This window comes from Phoenix dactylifera, chromosome 2, assembly GCF_051530095.1.
Source record: "Phoenix dactylifera cultivar Ajwa chromosome 2, Ajwa_hap1_PhDact_Kaust_v1.1, whole genome shotgun sequence".
Lineage (NCBI taxonomy): Eukaryota > Viridiplantae > Streptophyta > Magnoliopsida > Arecales > Arecaceae > Phoenix > Phoenix dactylifera.
This window is the reverse complement of record NC_143191.1, coordinates 27,984,005-28,008,410: the sequence shown is the minus strand read 5'-3', so window position 1 is coordinate 28,008,410 and position 24,406 is coordinate 27,984,005. Positions and strand designations below refer to the sequence as shown.

Genomic DNA, 24,406 nt, shown 5'->3' with positions numbered 1-24,406 from the left:
CAGCTTCAGCTATTGACAGTGCCACTGAATTCTGCTTTTTGCTAAACCATGATACTAAGTTGTTTCCTAAGAATTGACATGTTCCACTAGTGCTCTTCCTATCTAATTTGCATCCAGCAAAATCAGCATCTGAGTATGCAAGCAAATCTAGACAGGAGTCTCTTGAGTACCATAATCCTATGTTCGTAGTTCCTCTTAAATATCTAAGAATTCTTTTAACAGTATTTAAATGTGACTCCTTAGGATCTGTGATGCGATCCGATAGAATTTGATCCGTATCCCAAGATTCTTGACTCTTCTTGATTTCTGGAAGGGTAGTTCCGACCTAATTGCAGACACAATTTCTAAAGATCCGTCTGTCAGATCGATCTCAATTTTGGATATGTTGTAGATCTCCGCGTTAGCTTTCCAGCGGTAGGCCGTGGGTCTAGAGAAGACATCGGGATCTTAAGATATTAGCCTCCAACTGATGACTACGCAGGGAAGGACGGGCTGATAATCCAACGAGATGGAGTTGTTTGTAGAGGCTGGAAGGGATCAAGGAGGAGAGGAAGAAGAGGGAGGAGGTGGCTGGCCTCTCGGGACAGAGGTGGTGCAGCCGGATGAAGGAGGGGGCGGCGGCCTTGGACGGCGACCTAGGGAGAGGGGGAAGGCGTCGCAAGAGGAGAAGAGAGAAGGGAAGAGAGCTAGGGCAAAAGCCTTTCAATTAATTTTTGCATACTGAAATAGGTGCTCACCACATCTATTTATAGGTGGCTACCTGACCCCTTAACTTGACATGATCTAATTGAATTCAAGAAACAACTAAACCCAAAGCGACTCTAATAAAGGCCAAGTTGGCTAACCCGAGCAAGGCTATGCTGAAATAAAATTAACATCAAGGACTCAAAAGCAAAAATAACCAAATGATTAAGTCCGAGGCGGTCTACTGGATCCAACCGCATCACTCCACCACGCTTCCCTTAACCTTGTCCTCAAGGTCGGAAGTCAGGAAAATGATCAAGTATCTCAGTCTCAAACTCCCATGTGGCCTGGTCTGCTGCTCTCCCCAGCCACTCCACTAGTATCTGGATTTCCAGTCGTCCTTCTACTCGTATTCTGCGCTTCGCCAGCACTCGAACCGGCTCCACTACCTCGTCCTCCGGTGGCTCATGTATGATTGGGCCGACAGATGTCTTGGGTCCAAGCCGGGCCCTCAGAAGCGACACGTGGAATACCGGGTGAACTCTCGATGTAGTCGGTAAGTCCAAGCGATACGTCATGGGTCCAATGCGCTCCATTATCTGAAAGGGCCCATAGAAGCGATGAGAAAGCTTCTGGTTCGCCATGGGCCGTAGTGTCAACTGTCGATAAGGCTGCACCTTGACGTATACCCAGTCGCCCACCTCGTATACTGGATCTCTGTGCTTCCGATCATGCAGCTGCTTCATCCTGTTCTGCGCAGTCGTTATGTGGAACTTTAACCGCCGTAAGGTAGCATCGCGGTCTAAGAGCTCAAAATCTGCCTCTGTCCGGTCCGCATGTGACAGTGAATCATAAACTCGCAGTGTCGGTGGTACTCGTCCATACACCGCCTCAAAGGGTGTCATCCCTATGGCTGAGTGGAAAGCGGTGTTGTACGAATACTCGGCCCAAGGTAAATAAGAAAGCCACTCTATGGGCCGATCACCAATCATACAGCGCAAGTACTGCTCGATGCAGCGGTTTACCACCTCCGTCTGCCCATCAGTCTGAGGGTGGTAAGCCGAGCTCATGGCAAGCTTCGTCCCTTGCTGTTTGAAGTAAGCCTGCCAGAATGCGCTAACAAAAATGCGGTCACGATCAGAAACAATAGTCCGAGGCATACCATGTAATCGAGCAATGTCCCGTATGTAGACCTCTGCCACCCGTCGAGCAGAAAATGGATGTGCGAGCGCCGAAAAGTGGGCATACTTGCTGAGGCGGTCCACAACGACCATGATCACTGAGTACCCTCGAACTAATGGCAGCCCCTCAATGAAGTCCATCGACACATCCTCCCAAACCTGATCAGAAATCGGTAAAGGCTGAAGTAGACCCGCAGGTCGCAGTGAATCCGCCTTCGCCCTTTGGCACACATCGCATTGCTGTACATAAGCTCTGACCGCTGCCTTCATGCCTACCCACGTACAGCTCTGGCTCAGCCTCTTGTAAGTCCTGAAAAATTCCTCGTGTCCAGCAAAAGGAGTATCATGGAAGTGCTGGATCAATACCTGCCGCATGGCTGAATCGGTGGGCATGCGGATCAACCCATGGTCCAGAATCAACCCATCTCGGTCCTCCATCTCGGGATGACTGCTCGGATCTGCTGCCAACTCCCTCTGGATCTGTACTAGGTCCGGATCCCGGCATGTGGCGGTCCTCAAGTCTGAAATAAAAGGAAAAATCGGCGTAGTCAAAGCCGCCAACTCGCCGGACTCGGGATGGCGCGATAGTGCATCCGCCACTCGATTTTCTGCGCCCTTTTTGTACACCATCTCATAGTCGTAGCCGAGAAGCTTCGACACCCACCTCTGCTGGGCTGGAGTATGTATGCGCTGCTCAAGAAAAAATGGAAGGCTCTGCTGATCAATCCGAACGATGAATCGGCGGCCGATAAGGTACGGCCTCCACTTTGTGACTGCATGGATGACCGCCATCATCTCCCTCTCATGTGTGGACAGCGAGCGGGTCCTAGGGGACAACGCCTTGCTCATGAAAGCAATTGGCCATCCCTCCTGCATCAAAACAGCACCAATGCCGGTACCGGAAGCATCGCACTCGACTACAAACGGTTTGGCGAAATCGGGTAGCGCCAAAATCGGGGCCGTCGTCATGGCTTCCTTGAGCTTCTCGAACGCTTCCGTCGCTGCCTCGGTCCATCTAAACTCGCCCTTTCGCAGCAACAGGGTCAGTGGCGCGGCGATCTTTCCATATCCCTCCACAAACCGGCGGTAATAACCGGTTAGGCCCAAAAATCCTCGCAGCTCCTTTTGGTTCTTGGGTAGCAGCCACTCGGTCATGCAATGTATCTTTGCTTGGTCCGGCTCCACACCTGCAGCAGAGATGACATGGCCTAGGTACTCGACCTTCGGCTCGGCCCATAGGCACTTGGATCGCTTTACCTTCAATTGATTTCTGCGCAGAATTTTCTGCGCAGAATTTTCAGCACTTCCTCCAAGTGCTCTAGGTGCTCCTGCCATGAACGACTATAAACCAGTATGTCATCGAAGAATACAAGGACATACCGTCATAGTAATGGTCTGAATATGTCATTCATGAGCCCCTGGAACGTCGCTGGTGCATTGGTGAGGCCGAACGGCATCACCCGGAACTCATAATGGCCATCGTGTGTTCGAAACGCCGTCTTGTGCACATCTTCGGGCCTGACACGGATCTGGTGGTATCCGGCACAGAGATCAAGTTTGCTGAAGTATTCCGCACCAGCAAGCTCATCCAACAGCTCCTCGATGACTGGAATCGGATACCGGTCCTTAACGGTGATCGCGTTAAGTGCCCGGTAGTCGACGCAGAATCGCCACGTCCCGTCCTTCTTATGTACCAGCAGCACCGGCGATGAATATGAGCTTCTACTGGGCTGAATGATGCCGCTCTCCAACATCTCTCGTACCATCTTTGGGATCTCCTCCTTCTGAACGTGCGGGTAGCGGTAAGGCCTCACATTCGCCGGTTCTGCTCCCGGTACAATCTCTATGTGATGATCGTGCTCCCTCTCGGGTGGAAGACCATGAGGCTCCTCAAATAAATCTGCGAACCCCTGTAAGAGAGCAGCCAAATCAGTAGGTATACCTGCCTCCGTCATGGTCTCCGTCGACAGAGGTAAGAGCTGCATCAAGTAGCTGTGCGCGCCGGGTCCGGGCAAGCCGACTAGGGGCTGAAGTGCAGCCCTTGGGCTAGGCCGAATGCCATCCAATCTAACTCGCCGTCCGCTCCGTCTGAAAGTCACCCACATCTCGGCGAAGTCGAATGTAACCGGGCCAAGACTCTGCAGCCACTGCGTACCAAGGACCAAATCAGCTCCTCATAATGCCAACGGATAGAGATCGAGCTTGAATTGGCTGCCCTGGATCGTCAAAGTGATGCCTCGGCATATGCCCTCCGCCCTCAATGTGGCTCCGTCACCCAATGCCACGTCGAAGCCCAATGTCGGCTCTGCTATGAGACCGATCTGTTTGACGAGCCTCTCATCCAAAAAATTGTGGGTGCTGCCCGTATCTATGAGGATACGCACCACACGTCTTTTGATCATGCCGTCCACGCGTAGCGTTTTCGGTGTCGCCGATCCGGAGTAGGCATGCAATGAAATCTGAGGTGGCACGTCCTCTTCCTTGGCCTCTAAATCTTGGGGCTCATCCTCAGCAACCTCATCGCCATCTTCAGCCACGGCCTCGTCCTCCAATCCGTCGATCAACATCACCGCTTCGACGGGCCGCGTACACCGGTGTCCCAGTGTAAATTTCTCGTTGCAGCGAAAACATAGGCCTTTTGCTCGACGTTCCTCCACTTGTGCTGGTGTCAAGGTCCTCCCGGGTGGACGCTCAACCCTCTTGACGTCACCTGACAAGCGAAGAGGGGTCCTCGGCCCTGTGTTGGCTGCTGCAACTGTCGGCGCTCTCGGCTGGCCGATAGAGCCCCTTGCAGTTTGGCCGGCCCGGGGGTTGGTCCAGCTGCCCCGTGTCACTGATCGAGTGGTCTTGATCTTCTCTTCCACCATTAGGGCCAAGGCAAAGGCATCCTCCAGAGATTGTGGCCGCAAAGTCCTCACCTCGGCTTGAATGTCGACACGAAGTCCTCCGAGGTATAAGCTTTTCAGCGTGGTGTCGCTCCACCCCACTACTCGGTTGCTGATCCTCTCAAACTCCTCTTGAAAGGCTCTAACAGTAGTCTTTTGGGTGACCCTTGATAGCATAGACTGGAAGTCATCGTACTCGGTAGGGCCGAAACGCCGACAAATTGCTGCAGAAAAATCCTCCCAAACGTTGAAAGATCGGGCTCGGTCGGCGGTTTGAAACCATCGCAGGGCGGTCTCTTCTAGGTGAAAAGATGAGATCAATACCTTTTGGTCCTCCGCTGTGCCATGGTAGTGAAAGAACCGCTCAGCTCGATACACCCAATCGAGAGGATCACCGTCTTTAAACTTGGGAAATTTCAGCCTAAGAGTCAGTCCGCGATTTTCTCCCTCTCGATCTCCATTACGGTCCCGATCTCGTTCATATCCTCGGCGTGGGTACTCCCCCACACGCTAGTTCCTCATCTGAAAATTCTGGATGGGATCATCCTCCATATCCGACCCGTCGTCGATGCCAATCGGGCTCATCCCCCGAGCCATGGCGCGTGCGCCAATCGGTATGAGCTCGGATCGAGGTCTAGGTCGATCTTCTCCTTGGTCCAGCCGCATCTCCTCTGGTGGGTTGGGAAGGAGAGGCTCACGAGGAGGGGGTCCCCTCCGTCCTGGTCGTCCACAGGTAGGGGCCGGAGATTCCACCCGGGTCCGATGCGGAGCTCCCCCCGGTGGAGTTTCTTGCCGCTGATTTAGCAATAGTTGCAACATCATCTCGATATGGCGTTGCGTGGTATCCATCTTCTCCATCAATTGTTGTTGGCTCTGCTGCATAGTTGTTTGATTCCCACGCAAGAACTCCAAGAGACGGTCGGTGGAATCAAGATCGGGTCTCAGGTCCGCCGAAGCCGCGGGTGATCGCGAGCCTTCTTGATGTGGGTCGACGCCCCTTGAAGATGCCGCTTCTTGCTGCTTCGAGGTTGTAGAGCGGGTGTTCACCATCTTCCAAGGCCAAGGATTGAACTGCTCTGATACCAAATTGATGCGATCCGATAGAATTTGATTCGTATCGCAAGATTCTTGACTCTTCTTGATTTCTGGAAGGGTAGTTCCGACCTAATTGCAGACACGATTTCTAAAGATCCGTCCGTCAGATCGATCTCAATTTTGGATATGTTGTAGATCTCCGCATTCGCTTTCCAGCGGTAGATCGTGGGTCTAGAGAAGACATCGGGATCTTAAGATATCAGCCTCTGACTGATGACTGCGCAGGGAAGGACGGGCTGATAATCCAACGGGATGGAGTTGTTTGTAGAGGCTGGAAGGGATCAAGGAGGAGAGGAAGAAGAGGGAGGAGGTGGCTGGCCTCTCGGGACAGAGGTGGTGCAGCCGGATGAAGGAGGGGGCGGCGGCCTTGGACGGCGGCCTAGGGAGAGGGGGAAGGCGTCGCAAGAAGAGAAGAGAGAAGGGAAGAGAGCTAGGGCAAAAGCCTTTCAATTAATTTTTGCATACCGAAATAGGTGCTCACCACATCTATTTATAGGTGGCTACCTGACCCCTTAACTTGATATGATCTAATTGAATTCAAGAAACAACTAAACCCAAAGCGACTCTAATAAAGGCCAAGTCGGCTAACCCGAGCAATATGCTGAAATAAAATTAACATCAAGGACTCAAAAGCAAAAATAACCAAATGATTAAGTCCGAGGCGGTCTAGTGGATCCAACCGCATCAATCTGATTGGTATCTAGCACATATTCCTACACTAAATACGATGTCTGGTCTACTAGCAGTAAGGTAGAGCAAGGATCCAATTAGTCCTCTATAAAGCTTAATATCAATACTCTTTTCTTTTTCATCTTTGTCTAGCTTACTAGTAGGATTCATTGGAGTGCCTACTCCCTTATGACTTTCATTCCCAAACTTCTTTAGTATTTCCTTTGTATACTTAGTTTGATGAATGAAAATATCTTCTTTAGTTTGTTTGATTTATAATCCTAGAAAGAAACTTAGTTCTCCCATCAAACTCATTTCAAATTCTCCATGCATTAGATCAGCAAATTCTTTGCAAGGAGTATCATTTGTGGCACCAAAGATTACGTCATCTACATATATTTGTACCACTAATAGATTTTCGTCCTTTTTTTTGAGAAACAGTGTTTTATCTACATTTCCTCTACTAAAGTCATTATTAAGCAAAAATTTGCTTAATCGATCATACCAAGCCCTAGGTGCTTGCTTCAATCCATATAATGCCTTATGTAATCTAAACACATGATTTGGCAATTCATGATTTTCAAGATCAGGAGGTTGCTCTACATATACTTCTTCCTCTATAAAACCATTTAAGAATGCACTTTTTACATCCATTTGATACAATTTGAAATCCATGAAACATGCAAATGCTAGAAGTAATCTAATAGCCTCTAATCTAGCTACAGGAGCAAATATTTCATCAAAATCTATCTCTTCTTCTTGATTGTATCCCTTAGCTACAAGTCTAGCTTTATTTCTTATAACTAACCCATTTTCATCTAATTTATTTCTAAAGATCCATTTTGTTCCAATTACAGAGTTATGCTTTGGTCTTTCAGTTAATGTCCATACATTACTTCTTTTGAATTGATTTAATTCTTCTTGCATGGCATTTATCCAATTAGTATTTTTTTCAGCTTCTTCATAAGTCTTAGGTTCTAATTGTGAAACAAAAGCAAGATAATCATTTAAATTTCTGAGAGAGGATCGAGTTCTTACCCCTTGAGATGGATCACCAATGATTAAGTCTTTAGGGTGTCCAGATGCATACCTCCATTCTTTTGGCAAGTTTTGAGATTGTGGTGGCACGCAATCATCTCCCTTATCTTGAATTGGCACGTCATCAATATTCAACTTTTCAAAGTTAATAATTCCTGTATCATCATCAAGAATATTTTCTTTCCTAGCAGACTCACTATCAGACTCATCAAATATGATATTAACTGACTCTTCGACTACAAGGGTTCTTTTATTGAATACTCTGTATGCCCTGCTAGATGTGGAGTATTCTAAGAAGATACCTTCATCTGACTTGGCATCAAATTTACTTAGATCCTCCTTGCCATTGTTTAAGATGAAACATCTACATCCAAATACTCTAAGATATTTAGCAGTTGGTTTTTTATTCTTCCAAAGTTCATAAGGAGTTTTCTTGGTTATTGGTCGTATTAAAACTCGATTTAGAATATGACAAGCAGTGCTTATAGCTTCAGCCCAAAAATACTTTGGAAGATTTGACTCACACAACATCGTGCGTGCCATTTCTGCCAATGTCCTGTTTTTTCTTTCAACAACCCCATTTTGTTGAGGCGTTCTAGGTGCTGAAAATTGATGTGAAATACCATTTTTATTACAAAATTCTTCAAAGTGTTGATTTTCAAATTCAGTACCATGATCACTTCGAATTGCTACTAAGGTGAGCTTCTTTTCATTTGTGATATTATTATAAAGTTTAAAGAATTCTGAAAATGCTTCATTCTTATGTGCCAAAAATGAAACCCATGTATATCTTGAAAGATCATCTACAATAACTAGTCCATACTTCTTCCCTCCTAGACTCGCAGTTCTAGTGGGTCCAAATAGATCCATGTGTATGAGTTCAAAAGGCCTAGTTGTTGATACTATATTCTTTGATTTGAAGGATGATTTAGTTTGTTTTCCCAATGAGCATGGTCCACAGATTTTGTCCTTTTCAAAAATCAACTTTGGCATATCTTTTATTAATTCCTTATTGACTAGTTTTGATATTAATTCCATACTAGCATGTCCTAGTCTACGATGCCAAAGCCAACTTGTTTCATTTTTCTTTTCTTCATTAGTAATTAAGCATAATCCATTTTTCTTGCCTAAATCATGAAGATCTACCATGTAAATATTTCTTTGCCTTTGTCCTACAAGTACAATGCTATTATCTTTAGGATTTGTGATTATGCATACTGATGCTTCAAATGTGACTTTAAATCCTTTATCACAAAATTGTCTTATGCTAAGTAGGTTATGTTTCAAACCCTTAACTAATAAGACATTTTCTATGAAAATAGATGGAGTAATGAAAATTTTATCCTTTCCAATGATATTCTCTTTACCATTGTCTCCATAGGTTACTACTCCACCCTTCTTTGATTCCAAGGTGACAAATTGGTCTACGTCACCGGTCATGGGTCTTGAACAGCCGCTATCTAGATACCATCGCTTTTCCTCTTTATTAGCTGCAAGACACCCCTGCAATAAAGATCAAGAAAGAGCTTTAGGTACCCAAACTATGTTGGGTCCTTTAGGGTTAGTACTTGATGTTCCTTTTGGAACCCAAACTTTCTTGAATTTGATCTTATGATTATTACTCAATTTGTTTTGACTGGACTTTCTATAGTTACATTCATATGCTTTATGTCTTGATTTATTGCAGCAATGACAAGTAATATTTTCATTTTTAGCTTTAACAAAAATATTCTTTAAGTATTTTTGATTCCTATTTGTTTTATAACCTAATCCAGCCTTATCATATACAGCTTTTTGACTATCAAGAATCATATTTAATTTGGTTGAACTAAGTGTAAACTTATCTACTAAGAATTTATATTTTTCAGCATCTTCTTTTAACTTGACATTTTCAGCAATTAGATTCTTGGTTTCATTTGTGAGTTTCCTACTTAATGTTTCATAGTTATGAGATAGTTTTAACTTATCTTTGATAAGAGATTGATTTTCTTCTTTTAGAACTTTATTTTTATTGATTAATTTTTTATGTTCTTCCATTAGTTCTAAAAATGCATCATGTAATTCATCAACAGTAAAATCACATTCAAGTTCAGAATCTACCTCATCGTTATTGGCCATATGACACATTTGGGCTGTCTCTTGATGATCTTCCTCTTTTGAACTTGACTCCTCACTTTCACTCCATTCAGCCATGAAGTTCTTCTTTTTCAGTTTTCTTGCCATCCATTTCAATTCTGGGCAATCTATCTTATAATGCCCAGGTTTGTTGCACTCATAACAAATAGGAGTTTCTTTTTCCTTTTCTTTGTCCTTACTCTTTTCTTTGCTTGAGCTACCTTTGAAGAAGGGTTTCTTTTTATGAAATCTATTCTTACCTCTCATAAACTTTCTGAATTTTCTTCCAAGCATAGACATTCCTTCTTCATCCAATTCATCATCATCATCTGAATCTTCCGACTCAGTTTGTTGTTTAGGGGTGGTAGACTTTAGGGCAATGGGCTTTCTTCTCTTGACCTCATCTTCTGAATTTTGCCTCATGGTCAACTCATGGGTCATGAGTGATCCTAGAAGTTCCTCTAATTGCAGTGTTTTGAGGTCCTTAGCTTCCTGAATTGCAGTTACTTTGGCCTCCCAAACTCTTGGTAGAGACCTGAGAATTTTTCGCACCAATTCAGAGTTAGTATAAGACTTTCATAAACTCTTAAGCCCATTTATAATTTCAGTAAAACGAGTAAACATATCAGTTATGGACTCAGTGGATTCCATTTTAAATAACTCATACTTATGTACTAATATGTTTATTTTTGACTCCTTAACTTGATTAGTCCCTTCATAAATGACCTCAAGTTTGTCCCAAATTTCTTTAGCAGAGATGCAAGTAGATATTCTATTAAATTCACTTACATCTAATGAGCAATAAAGTATATTAATTGCTTTTGCATTTAACTGTGCCAATCTTCTATCACTTTCATTCCAATCCATTTCTGGTTTGGGTATGATAGTGCCTTCTATATTAAGTGTGGGTGTGTGAGGTCCTCTAGTAATGATGTACCATAATTCATAGTCTAAAGCTTGAATGAATATCCTCATCCTAGCTTTTCAGTATGTGTAATTTGTGCCATTAAATAGAGGAGGTCTATTTGTGGATTGCCCCTCACTCATAGAACATCCCACTTGGGTTGTCATGATCTTTAACTCTTGATTGTGAGATCAATAAGTACTTTTGGAGCACCTTGCTCTGATACCACTTGTTGCCCAAGGTGACAAGCCAAGAGGGGGGGGTGAATTGGTTTCTCTTAATTTTAACTATCTTACTTATGTTAAATGATGAGTTAGTGGAATTAAACAAATCACAATACAAACAACAAGAAGTGTAGTGGTTCGGTGCTCTCCTTAGCACCTACGTCCACTCCCCAAGCGACCCCTTGGGAATTCACTATAATCCCGCGGATTACAGTTGGATTGTTTTCCGGGCTCACAATCCAAAAATCTTTACACTTTGGTTTTCCGGGTTCACCAAAAACCTATGTTGGTTTTACGGGCTCACCAACAAACCTTTGTTGGTTTTTCGGGCTCACCAACGAACCTTTACAATTGGTTTTACGGGTTCACCAATCAACCTATTCCGTTGGTTTTGCGGGCTTACCAACTAACCTTTACAATGAGTTTAATAAACAAAGAAAGAAGATTTAAACTCCTAGATGAGCAAATATAACAATATAATCTACAAAGAAGAGTTTAGAGAATAGTTATCGCTTGATATGACTTCTCTCTTCTTTGTCAAGGATGCTTCACTCTTCAAGGATGGATGGAGCTCTTAATGACTCTTTGAATCTGCTCAACCACTTTCTTTTGACTCTTGAATGAAGCACTTGGATGAGGAAGATTAGGGCACTTTGTCTTTCTTGTGTACTCTTTGATATTCTTGCAAAAGGATGTTCTCTCTGATGAATAGTGCCACTTTAAATAGTTTTCTTCATCCATTGGACAAGCCCCAATGGTTAGAATTCAAAAACTAGCCGTTACTCACTGTTGGAAGGACAAAAAGTACTTCTGCAGAACTAGCCGTTATGCTTCTGCCCGTGCTTGGGTTGGCTCACCTGTCCTTGGGTCGACCCAACTTTCACTTGGGTCGACTCAACCTTTCCTTGGGTTGACCCTCTCAGAACCACAGAAACTTGCAATTCAGCCTTCCTTCACTTGGGTCGACCCAATATTTCTTTGGGTCGACTCAAGGTTCAGTTGGGTCGACTCAACTTCTTCTTGGGTCAACCCTCTCAGGGTTTCCAGAGAACCTTTTCTGTCATCTATTCTATCTTGCCTTTGGGTCGACCCTCTCAGGGTTTGGGTCGACTCAAGCTTGGGTCGATTCAACTTCATCTTGGGTCGACCCTCTCAGTATTTCCAGAGAACCATTTTCTGAGTTGTTGAGAAGCTTGAAGTTTGGGTCGACTCATGCTTTCCTTGGGTCGACCCAACTTACTGTTCATCTGTGTTATTTTTGCAGAAGTGTGCCAAATGCTTTCTTGATGTGCCGGGGTCGACCCATTCAACCTTGGGGTCGACTCAATCCACACTTTGCTGCAACTCAAGGTTAGATTCATCCAAGTAAACAATGAAATGCATCTTTAACTTGTTATACAAATATACTGAGAGTAACAGACTTATAAATGAAGTATCGAATTAACTTATAACATACTCTCGATTATTGCTTGTTAATCATCAAAATAACACTATCATCCTCATCCTTCTTCCTTAAGAATTTTCTGGGATGGCCGTTGAAGCGTCGGAGCAGGGGGCACCACAGTTCATACCCTGAAAATGGGTAAGCTCCCTACTTACCGGTTCGTCGTCGTCACATGCGATGGCCACCGGCTTCGGCCGCGAGCCCGGCCACAGGCTCGACTGAGGATGCCACGAGCCCGGCCACAGGCACCGCCGGCCGTGACCCGGCCCTCCTAAGCTCGCCTTCTTTCTTCACGAGAGAAGAATAGAGAGAGGAAGAGAGAGGGCTTGGAGCGAGAGAGAATATGGGAGGTTTGAGAAGGGAGATTGAAGAAGAAGAGGAGGAGAGGAAAAGAGAAGGGGAGAGCTACGAGAAGAAAAAAGAAAAGGAACAAGGAAACTTCGGAAAGGAGAAGAGAAGAAAAAGAAAGGAAAAAAAAGGAAAGAAAAAAGAAAAAGAGAGGCCCTTAACGGGTCCGGCCTAACGGGTTGGATCCGAGTTCAGGTCCGAACCTGTTAGGCCCAAATAAAAGAAAAGAAAAATGGGTTTAGCTAAATTTGACTAAACCTAAGCCCAATCAGATTGGGCTAAGTCTGGACGAGCCCAAACTACAAATTGGGTTAAATTCGAACTAAATTAAGCCAAATTAAATTGGGTCCGAATCCAATTAGGCTGAGTTGGTCTCAGCAGACCTAATTGAATCATGAATCAGGCCCAATACAAGCCCAATTCAACTGACAGAAGGCCAAATTGGCCTCGGACTGACGATGACTCAGGCCCAAATGAACCACATTGACCCTGAACCAAAATTAAACCCAATTAAACTGGCACTAAACCTATTGACCAAATCAGAAGACCAAATTGGCTAGAAAAGGCTGGAGCCAATCATGAACCAGGCCCAATCTTTTAATTAAAAACCAAATTAACCTATGTGGATCCAACCTCGTTTTAAACCGAGCCCCAAAGGCTCCAAATTGGGTAAATTGGGCTTGGGCTAGATCTTTCAATGGGATCTAAGCAAGTTCATAATATGATGAACTAAGAAATTATATAATAAATAAATAGGGAATAATGTAATCCCTATGATGTTGTTTTAGGTAATTAAGGATTTGTTACATGGATTTGAAAAATTTGGAAAGCGGATTTCTGTAAGTAGCCTGTTCTTAATCTTATGTTTTATGGATCATGGTAAGTTGTCTTAATCTTGTTGTGGATTATGTAAGTAAGTAACTTGCCTTAATCTTATTATGGATCATGTATACGCTTTCTTACATAAATTATAAAGTGTAAGTAGCCTGTTCTTAATCTTATACTTTATGGATCATGGTAACTTGTTTTAATCTTATTGTGGATTATGTAAGTACGTAACTTGCTTTAATTTTATTATGGATTATGGATGTGAGTAGCCTGTTTTAGTCTTATAGTTTATGGTTATGCATACATCATGTTTATGCAGATTTTTAACTATTATACAAGCAAGTTGATTTGTGTGTAAGATGGATTTTGGCACTATAATTACACCTAATATAGTAATTGTGGTATAAGTATAAGATATGATGATGAATTGCATCTAGTTATATGTACTACTTGCAAGAGGTACTTATGGGCTCTTGATGCTATGGGCTGAATGCAATTGAGTTGGCCTCGCCAGTGGCCGAGAATGACTGAGCCGGCCCTGCCAGTGGCCGATAACAACTGAGTTGGCCCCGCCAGTGGCTGATAATAACTTCGTCGTAGCATCCGAGAGGTACTACTTATGGGCTCTTAGATGTTACTGACCGAATGCAACTGAGCTGGCCTTGCCAGTGGCCGGGAATGACTGAGCCGACTCTGCCAGTGGCCGATAATAATTGAGCTGGCCCCGCCAGTGGCCGATAATGATTTCGTAGTAGCATCCGAGAGCGTAAACCACAACAGGCTGGTGTACAGTTTTATGTGGTATGTTTTCATGAAAATTCTTGTTGATATAAAACACAGATTTATTGACTCAGTGTGAATATTTCATCATGAAAAATTGTTAAGTAATGTACATGTTAGCTTTTCAAACCCTAAATTAAACATGTTTAGTATTATAGTTGATCCAATAAGATTATGCAGGATTACTTACTGAGCCGTGTAGCTCATACCCGTTCATTTATTTTTTCTTTCAAATCACCACTAATGATAGCAGTCGGAGACATTTTTCTTCTGTATCAAGGCTTCTTTCTTTTTGGGTAAAACAAATATATTTTTGTGTATATAAAATGTTACAAAAGCTCTGTACCCCGAACGATCCAGTAAGTTGCACTGAAAATGCTTAAATATATAAAAGTTTGACTAGTTTAACTACTCTATTACCCATGACCCATGTATGAGGCTTCGTGCTATTGTGGGCGACAATCGGCGATAGCACGGCTGTGTCACGGATCTGGATCCGGGTAGTGACAATGTATATAAGAAAGTCAGAATGCAAAGTAAGAAGTAGAATTTTAGATTGCTATAACGTAATTGCTTAGAAAAGTATTGAGTCCTTGGTGAAGGAAGAGTAATGCAAAGACTTACCTTGTTGGTGAAGAAGATTCTCTTCTCTGGATTGTCGGACTTGGAATGCACCCACGAATTGCAACTTATTGTAAGGGTGGTGGTATCGTCGGAGCTGAATGTGATGTCCTTGAGAAACATCTCATTATGGTGCTCATTTGTCACCAAAACCGCTCCAATTTCACCAAAACTCTTGGGTATCGTAAAGTCGCACTCATACTTGATGTCATCTATATCTTGGCTGCCCTTGTGAGCGTAGGCTTGAATCGTCGCCTTCTCTTGTCCCGTTTCTTGCATGCAAAAATTAATATGCATCAGTCAATATCATCAGATGTCAGTCTCATTGAATCCTAGCTAACCAAAGCCATGACCAATAAAATTTACTCCAGCTATCTATCTTCATTTGTCTCCTTGTTCCTTCATCATCCGTGCCTTGAGAATTTGCACGTTGCCTTACTGCTGAGATGATGCATCTCGGCTATTCAAGAATATCTACCTTTCAAGAATTGAACAAGTCCAACGGCGACAAAGAATCACATCATTATTGGTGGTCCTGGGTCGTACATAGAATCACATCATTGATGGTCCAATGAATCGTCCCTTGTCAATTATGTCACATCTGTATCGCTATTTTGATATTTTCCAAACAAATGACACCTTAATATTCTGTTTATTTTTCTTTATCAGTCTTTATATCCTTAATAGAACATGACAAGTAGTTGATCTTACAATATCGTCCCTACTCCCGTATGGGATTACTTCCATTCGTATCGATATGGATGGTGTAAAGTGAACACATGACATATCATGGAGTCAGCTACTTAATTATGCGTTCTTAAACTATGGAAAATGGTTAGTAAAGCCACTACAAGGAAAGGGATGCAGGACTTGGTAGTCCATCAAGTAGATATTTTGGAAGGATTTTGATTGGGCATCCGTGTCCTCTAAATTCCTGTGTTTGAATAGTAGATCTGCATAAAAGTCAGTGCTCAATTTGGCCGGGAGATTCTTTGGCACGTGCAGGGACGGCCACAGGAATATAGAAATGAAATTTTAACATTGGTCTTTTGGTTTGAGCCAGTCTAACCATGTTTATAAATAATAATATCTTGTTTTGTAAATTAACAGAGATTAAAACACTATTTAACTGCCATCCAAATAATAAGGAACAGAAAATAAAGCTAATTGGGGACATTTGCTAGATTGACACCCAAATTAAAAGCTGAAGCTAAGTTTCCCAAGGGCAGGGCGAAAGATAGGTGAGATATCATACATTAGACGAACTGATTGATACCATGCCCTAAATATATATATCACAAAACATGCATAGCATTTTGTTAAATGATCCCAGTACTTGATTGATTTTGTTGGCATGTTCTTTGGCGAGAGCCGTTCAAAATGTGAACGTGTGGCTTAATTGGATGCCTGAATTACTCGTGAAAATCTTCACAATTGGTTAAATTAGCTTAGACTTGCCTTGACTAATTAATATACATATTAAACTTATAGCGTAACCCATATTTTTGAAGACAATAAACAGTTGCTAAACTCATATTCTATCTCCATCGATGATAAAGATAGAATCAAAAATCTCAAATATTATGATGACTTGTGTGGGTGTGTGTTTAGTCCTATATCGGTTATTGTCGAGAAGATCTTGGATACTTATACAGGACTAAGAAATCCAAATAATACCTTTCGGCTATTTTTTTGGATAAAATTTTGGATTGTGACAATTATAGAATCAAATCTTAGCTCCATGTCCCAAACTGATCACCAGAAAATAATAAAGAACAGAAAAAACCAATATAACAAAGAGCTGAGTAGTTTCTGGAAACATTATTACTCCATCTCTTATTATGGGAGAAATCTTGACCATCCCATGAGTACTCACTCGTCTGTCATTCATTGAGACACCGAGGTTATTTTAAGGGCAAATCCCGTAGTAACACTAGTGAAAGGCAGTCTTAGCGGCCATGCATGAAACATGAAACCTTACTAATATGTATGGACTAAGAAAAAGAGCTAAGGATTTCCCCAGCCTCTACTAACATGAGCTTAGCTGATCACTTACTTGGATCGACCTCGGCAGCCAGGAGCTCAAGGAGGAGACTTTTACCAAACAGATCAGTAGTGTCATCGAGTGCACGCGAGGGACCGAGGTTACTCAGTAAACCTCCGACCGTCATTTTGACGGCAACAACCGCTCTAAGACCGATGGGTGCATCTCTATCCACTGAAGAAGATTGAACTTTCCCTGAAGCACAACGAATGCAGTCATGCTTCCCTATCTTTTGGAGCTTGACCGTCGCCGGCCGAAGCCTGAACGGCGAGGAGCGGTGGCTGGAAAGAAGGGACCCATGGGAGAAGAAGAGGAAGGGAGCACTGTTTGCTGTGAGGAGATTAGGCTTCAGCATCTCTTCTTTAAGATGAGATGGGTGGCCAGGGTTCTAATGAAGGGGTTTAGAGACCAAGGTAGCTGGCTGCTTATAAAGAGATCAGGTGGTTCTCTCTAGGTGTGTGAACTTTGAAGGGGCAGCAGTCTAAAAGCAAAAGGAGGTGGGTATAATCACCGTTGTGAGCATAAGAAAACATTCACTACTTTATAGTCTGCAAATGATTAGCAGATAAAAGGCCTCTCCTTATGCCTATCAGTGCAAAACAAAAGGAGAACACTGTCGTACTTGCCAAGGATGCATCTTGTTCCATTCTTATTGTTGGTATATTAGTTTGGGTTGGCGTTCTCTTTGAGGACCTGTGCGAATGTATATTTAGTTACAGGTAGCCCAATATATTTTGGGGCCTAAGACGAATTCAGTAAATGAGATCTTTTTTTATTTTAATAATAAATTTTTTTAATAAATATAAAATACTTAAAAAAATGATATGGAAATAAATAGCTGTCAAATACACTATTTCAACAAAGATGCTTGAATCTAACAAAGATAAGCAAAGAAGCCTCTTTAGTTTAATATAATTTTTTGAATGGGAGCACGGAAAGATAATTATGAAAAAGTAATTACTCTAAACGAAGGGCTCATAAAATTGATTAAATAACTGAGATAATGACATAATGCTCGACAATACTGTCTACCATGCCAAGCAAGAGCAGGATAGGAAAAGGTTATCCCATGGCACTTCATGGTCAAGGTAAAGAAAAGAATTTGTCTAGAGAGGGAGCTCTCTATAAGAGCAAGGAGGGGCATTATGTGAAATTCACTCCATCTAATTAATAAAAGTCCCATCCCACCATCCCCCTTCCATCAAGGGGGACGACTCGTAGCCAGCTCCTGTTCCCATTTTATATGGGGCCTTTGCTTGCCTTTGGTCACGGTCAAACACAGAAAATAGGCAAGGAACCTCCCTACCCCCCCTCCCCCCTCTCCCCCCTCCTCTCTCTATCTCTCTCTCTCACAATCTCTTTCTCTCCTCTTCTCTCTTTATTTCATCACAGATCGGTGCCTTGGTTATCTTCCACTACAAAAGAAAGAATATCTCCCGGCGGTTTTTTTTGTCTCTACCGACACTTTTAAGCGTCGGCGAATTTTCAGCCCACGCATTGCAAAGCGTGGGTCAGACGTCGGGCAGGTGGGCGTGGGTCGGGTTTAACCCGACGCGTCAAAAAAGCGTCGTCGGTCTATGCCGACGCTTTTAAGCGTCGTTCCTGTTATAGCAATCCGACGCTTAAAAGCGTCGGCGTACCTCAACCGACGCTTCCCACCATAGTCTCCATTGGACTATGCCGATGCTTAAAAGCGTCGGCCTATGCGACTTTACCGACGCAATAACACGTCGTGAAAGGCGTTTCACATTTTTTAAAAAATGTCGTGCCGCTTGGTATTTCCGACGCTAAATAGCGTCGGCAATGACATTTTTTTTTAAAAAAAAATTTGTATATGCAATTTTTAATACTCTGTATACATTAATTTCTAACAAAACACATACACTAAATCACATAGATAAGAAAATACACAACACAGACAAGAACTTTTCATTCAAAATCTCAATATTATCATATTTGATTACATTGTACTTCAAAAACATTCTAAAAACATCCATCTCAAATTCCTAAGTACACAATCTACGATGTATCAAGAGTCGACGGCATCATCTCTACGAGTAGATGAAGTATCAGCAACCTACAAGAAAAAAAATACTTTAGAAACTAAAAATACGAAAGTCATCACGCTAATACAAGAATACATTATAATTATATAAAATATTCAAATATATTTAGTTATGTACCGGAGGAGCAAATCTCTGCAAAAAAGATGAAATATGGTCAAGCTGATCCTGCAAAGATTGTATCTTCAACTCTTGGCTCTGCTTCAACTCCGCCATATCAGTCATATGACTCTGCCTCATCTCCTCTATCCTTGTCTCATATGACTGCTTTATCTGTACCATCTCTGTCTTCAAACTACAAACCTCTGCAGTGCTAGTACCTTGTCTGGCATCTTGGGTATATCGGCTCACTGCAGACAGCTGAGTGGGGGTAACTCCGATACCGTAACCTCTTACGCGACCATAACGTTCTGGGCCCATCAATTCGGCATAGACCTGAGCCTCGACGCTACTGGCCGCGTCGGATGATGATGACTCCCCGACGTGCTCTAAAATAAGATTTGTAGCTCTTTCCTATATCTCTCAAAAAAATAAACAGTCACATTAATAATTTAAAAGAAGTAAAATTAATTAAAAAATTATGATCAAATAAAAAATGAATACATACAACTATATCTCTCGACTCGTCCCGGACAAAGCTGCCATCTCGGTGAGTGTGGGTCATCTTATAAAACTCTACCTCACCAGGCTCCCTTCCATGCTCTACTATCTACACATACGGAAAGTATATGAGCAAAACTTACGAATAGTTAGTAGAGTATATATGTTAGTAGAGTATATGCTCTACTATCTATATGTTAGTAGAGTTTCAAATAGTTTCAAAAGAACTTACGAATTCATTTCTACGTCTCGCATAACTCTTCGAGCCTGAAGTATGAGGAACTGCTTGAGATGCTCGTGCAGCTCTACCAATATTAGAATATGTCTGCCAAAATAAAAGCACACATTATAATATGATTCAATGTATATATTTGCAATCTATATTAATAATAAAGATAATAGAAGATATTGAAATAATATACGTGACATGTCCTCTTTCAGAAAACCAGTAGTGAACAAGCTCCCTCCACTGCTGAGGGTATACATCAGGAGGAGTCACACGAGTAACCTCCTCCTCTGTCATACCCTCGCGCTTGAAGCCCGTCTTCAATTTTGCTTTATATTCTTTTCATTTGCGATTGAGGGACTTTAGCACCCAATCATGGCTCTCTGGAGGGAGTACAAACTTACCCTACAACAAGATACAGAATGTTATAATAATATTAAACATCTAAAATAAAATTATGATACTAAGCAAATTAACATACAGGAGGTGTCGAATTAAAAAGAATAAATTCAATTAATTATCTGTATAAGTCTAAGAAGCTCAACCTTATACGAAGGAAGCATGTCATTCCACTTCGTATAGTTGAGTGGACACAGCTGACCCTTGCGTGCAACCGATCCTAAAAAGCTTGATAGTAGACTTCCAGCTCTATTGATGGGCTGCCCCAATTCGTTGCATCGGATGATGATCTTCTCACCCGGAGGAAGCTTCCACACATTCTTTGCTTGAGTGGGTCCCCGTCTCGTCCTCACTGTCCCTTGTCCATCTATTCAAATTAAATAAAATGTATTAAAAAGTTGAAGACAAATATGAACATAAAATATGAACTTTAAATCGAATTACCCTGGATCCGGAGCTCATCCTCTGAACAATCAGCAGGAGGCTCGCGCTGAGATCCTGACTCGTGCTGCTGGTGATCACATGGCTGCTGGGACTGCTCAGAAGTAGATCCCACCTGAGAATGCTGGAACTCCACATCTCTAAATCGTCTCCCTCGGGGCATATTATTACCTGGTATGCACAAAAAAGAATCAATATTTGGTTAAATGATAAATTTATACTAAATAAAGGGCTAATAAAAGAGAAGATCAAATTTTACTCTAGAAGATCGCCAGAGATATCTTTCTTAGGACAATATGACACCAACCAGCCATATCAAGCTGATCATCACAATCATTCTGATTTTTAAGGCATTTAGAACATGGATCATCATACAACTATATCATCTTCTGTTAGCCTAGATGCACAAATATAATTGATAAATTAAATATTTCTAATATTCAAAAACAATAAATAAGAAGAATAAACTAGCAAATAATTAACTTGACAATATAATAATAAAATGAAGAAAGAGAGAGAAGATGGCCTGTGGATCGAAGCACGCTGATGCGCTGTCCCAGGAAAGTTTATGCCCCCCACGCACGGGTTTGCTGGCACAGATCTCCTAGAGATACGACGACCCAATACAGAACCACGTCTTCCCCGTCAGTGCGCCTCCAAGAAAAAAAGTAGAGCACGTTCACACTTGCAGATACCTCAAAAGAAACTTAGAAAAATTATGAGAAGAAGAAAAATTTTCTTTATTTCTTTTCTCCCCAATGATTTCTAGAGCCTTTTTTTTATCTAGACTCTTGGAATAGGAAGAAGAGAAAATTTTGATTGTCCTTTGAAATGATCCCTAGAGCCCTTTATATAGGCCCAGGCGCGTCAAAAGAAGAAGATTCCCCTCTCGCGGACTGATGACGTGTCTTCTTGTGCTCCTTTGATCATTCGGCTTATTGCATCTTGGCCGTCCACGTTTCCTTCCTTCTTCGAAGGGCCTTTCCATGCTTGCTCTTACGCTGGATGCATGACACTTATCATGGTTTGCTTTCTTTGGGAATTTTTCCATATTTGCTCTTGCGCTGGATGCTTGCCACTTGGCCGTTGACTAATTTAGTTTTCAAAATTTTAAAATATTTAATTTAATTCAACAATCCCCCACATAAATTAAATATTAAAAAAATTTAAAATCAAAATAAAATTTTAAAAAAAAATCAAAATAAAATGCTAAGTATCTTATATTATGTAATAGGTGTAGGTACCTTTCGGTTTGAACCTTCACTTAGTGACAATTGATTACCTCTGTGGAGCAAAGGTGGACCATGCCTTGAACCTTGGTCCATGGCTCAGATTTCATCAACAGCACACATAATATAGCGTGAACATGCTCGAAGCGGGTTTGCGCTTTACGGCCGTGCGCAGGTATCTCTTCATGTGTGTTATTAGGGAATAGCCCACTTTCCACAGTCGCGGCCTCACGACTACACGCATATAGGTGAATCCTAAAAAGGGTACGAGCAAGTAGGTACCCTGCCTCATGGGTCTCGGATCCATTAAGAGTAAAAACTCAACCTAACCCTTGCTTTTTATGAGCACTGTTGCCATAGGGATGGAAAAAATAAATAGTGCTCCTCATTAGTCACCTATCTAGCTTGTTTCTACCCATTGAACCTTTTCAGGTTGGGTTACCACCGTGGTGACTTTACTTATGGGCTTAGCCCCATCCCCCTCGACAACTCTAGAACCACTATTCTAGACAATCCTTTGGTAAGCTGATCAGCTAGATTCCTTTCGGATCTTACAAAATTTAGTGCAATCAAGTTATTCCTTTCGGATCTTACAAAATTTGGTGCACTTTCAAGTGCCTATTCATTTTCACATTTGCATTTTCTTGATTGCATTTATCTATAACAGATCTGCAGTTACAATAAATAGATATAGAAGGTAATGGTGAAGTCATAAGAGGTAAATCTATCAGTAGATCTCTAAGCCACTCGGCCTCAATGCTAGTGGTATCTAGGGCAATCATTTCAGATTCCATGGTACTCCTAGCCACTATAGTTTGTTTGGTAGACTTCCATGATACAGCTGCACCTCCTAAAAGGAAGACAAAACCAGTGGTGGATTTGGTGTCAACTGTATCACTGATCCAGTTGGCATCACTATAGCCTTCCAGAACAGCAGGATAACTACAATAGTGTAATCCTATAGATATGGTACCCTTAAGGTACCTGAGAATTTTTTCTACTATTAGGAATGTGTAGTAGTCTTCTCCAAAGTTCTTTTCAACTCTAGTTCTTTTACTTCTTCTAGGTTCAGTTTTTTCTTCTTCTCTAAATCTGGTTCTGCTAGAACTAGTCCCTAAATTATTATTGGTATTTATTTGATTATTTATCCTTATTTTAAAAGGAAATATACTTTCAAAGTAGATTGCATCTCTTGCTTCCATTATGGTATTGTTATTAATTTTATTTATTTGAGAGTTAAACACTAAAAATTTATTAGCATTACTCTCAATTGCATATCCTATAAATATTGCATCTACTGTTTTGGGTCCAATTTTCTTTCTTTTATTTTCTGAAATTTTTACTTTAGCTAAGCACCCCCACACTTTTAAGTATTTTAAGTTAGATTTTCTATGTTTCCAGATTTCATATGGAGTTTTATCATTATGTTTGAATGGAATTCTATTCAAGATATAAGATGCAGTTACTAGTGCTTCCCCCCAAAGATTTTCTGGTGCTCCTGAACTAATTAACGTAGAGTTAACCATATCCATTAAGGTTCTATTCTTTCTCTCAGCTACTCCATTAGATTGGGGTGAATAAGGAGCTATCACTTCATGAATTATCCCATGTTCTTCATAGAACTGGGTCAGCTCAAATGAGGTATATTCACCTCTTAAAATTTTAATCTTTTTATCTGGTTGGTTTTCAGCCTCTGCTTTATAGACTTTGATTTTTATTTTGGACCTCATTTTTAGCTTTAATAAATTAGAGGGGACAGTATCCAAAAAGGTCATCTATGAAAGTTATAAAATATTTATTTCTATCCCTTGAGGTTCTTTCTAAGTTACATACATCACTATGTATGAGTTCAAGGAGATCAAAATCTCTACTTATAGAATGAAAGGGACTTTTAGGTAATTTGGCCTCTACACATATCTCACATTTGTCATTATTCTTAAGTTCTGATTTTGGGATTAAGTTCAAGTGCATTAACTTTTACAAATTCTAATTTGATATGCATACTTAATTGACGAGTGCACGACAAGGTGACATGAAAAAGCTAGGTTGCAATCCATGACATTGCCACGTGAGTTGGCTGTGCTTTAGGGAGTATCAAATAAGAAGTTGGGTCCAAATGAATTAATTAATATGGTATGGCTATTAGGGAGGTCATGGATGCTGTGAGTACAAACTTGGCCAATTTTTTTTTTCTTCCATACTATATATGATGCTAAACTAATACAAACTCTTATATCGAACCCCCTGAAAATTAAGGCCTAGTCAACCAAAAACTTTTGCCAGTAAGGAAGCCACCACATAAAAGAAAATGATGATACAAGCTTTTGTTGTTACGGTCACTACAAGCAAAGAACCATGACTTAAGCTTGTAATTCTAAAAATAATTCTAAAATGTTTTCCTTGATCATCGTACTGCCAAATTTAACAATTCCTTTTCCATATAAAATAATTCTAAAATAAATAATCTCTTAAAAAATTACTAATTTTAATGCCTCTAATAAAATCTTTGCCTGTAAAATAGCCTTCAACGTTTCTTAAGATTTGAATGCGATCATATTATGAACCAATTTCTTAGAACTCCAAAGTTC

At 41.6% G+C, this 24,406-nt stretch overlaps 2 protein-coding genes across 3 annotated transcripts in view; both read right to left on the bottom strand.

Annotated features, from left to right (window-relative positions):
• Positions 1–17,315, bottom strand: part of LOC103698211 (putative lipoxygenase 8, chloroplastic) — a 40,511-nt gene extending 23,196 nt beyond the window's left edge. Inside the window, exons 1-2 of the mRNA XM_008780205.4 lie at positions 16,873–17,315; positions 14,820–15,088 (exon numbers count right to left, since the gene is read on the bottom strand). Coding sequence (XP_008778427.2) covers positions 14,820–15,088; positions 16,873–17,215 — 612 coding nt within the window. The 5' untranslated portion in view covers positions 17,216–17,315. The remainder of the gene's footprint in view (positions 1–14,819; positions 15,089–16,872) is intronic.
• Positions 17,316–18,776: 1,461 nt separating this feature from the next.
• LOC148714649 (uncharacterized) lies at positions 18,777–20,972 on the bottom strand. 2 transcript variants are annotated; one of them, XM_089928846.1, is made up of 6 exons: positions 20,295–20,972; positions 19,946–20,154; positions 19,756–19,848; positions 19,531–19,632; positions 19,044–19,436; positions 18,777–18,937 (listed from the first exon to the last, which is right to left on the bottom strand). In XM_089928846.1, the coding sequence occupies exons 4-6, from the start codon at positions 19,585–19,587 to the stop codon at positions 18,890–18,892; spliced, it is 498 nt and encodes a 165-aa protein (XP_089784972.1). In that variant the 5' UTR covers positions 19,588–19,632; positions 19,756–19,848; positions 19,946–20,154; positions 20,295–20,972; the 3' UTR covers positions 18,777–18,889. The 2 variants fall into 2 exon arrangements, with proteins under 2 accessions (XP_089784972.1, XP_088571901.2); XM_088715775.2 differs by lacking the exons at positions 19,946–20,154; positions 20,295–20,972 and having other exon boundaries at positions 19,756–19,909.
• Positions 20,973–24,406: the final 3,434 nt, after the last annotated feature.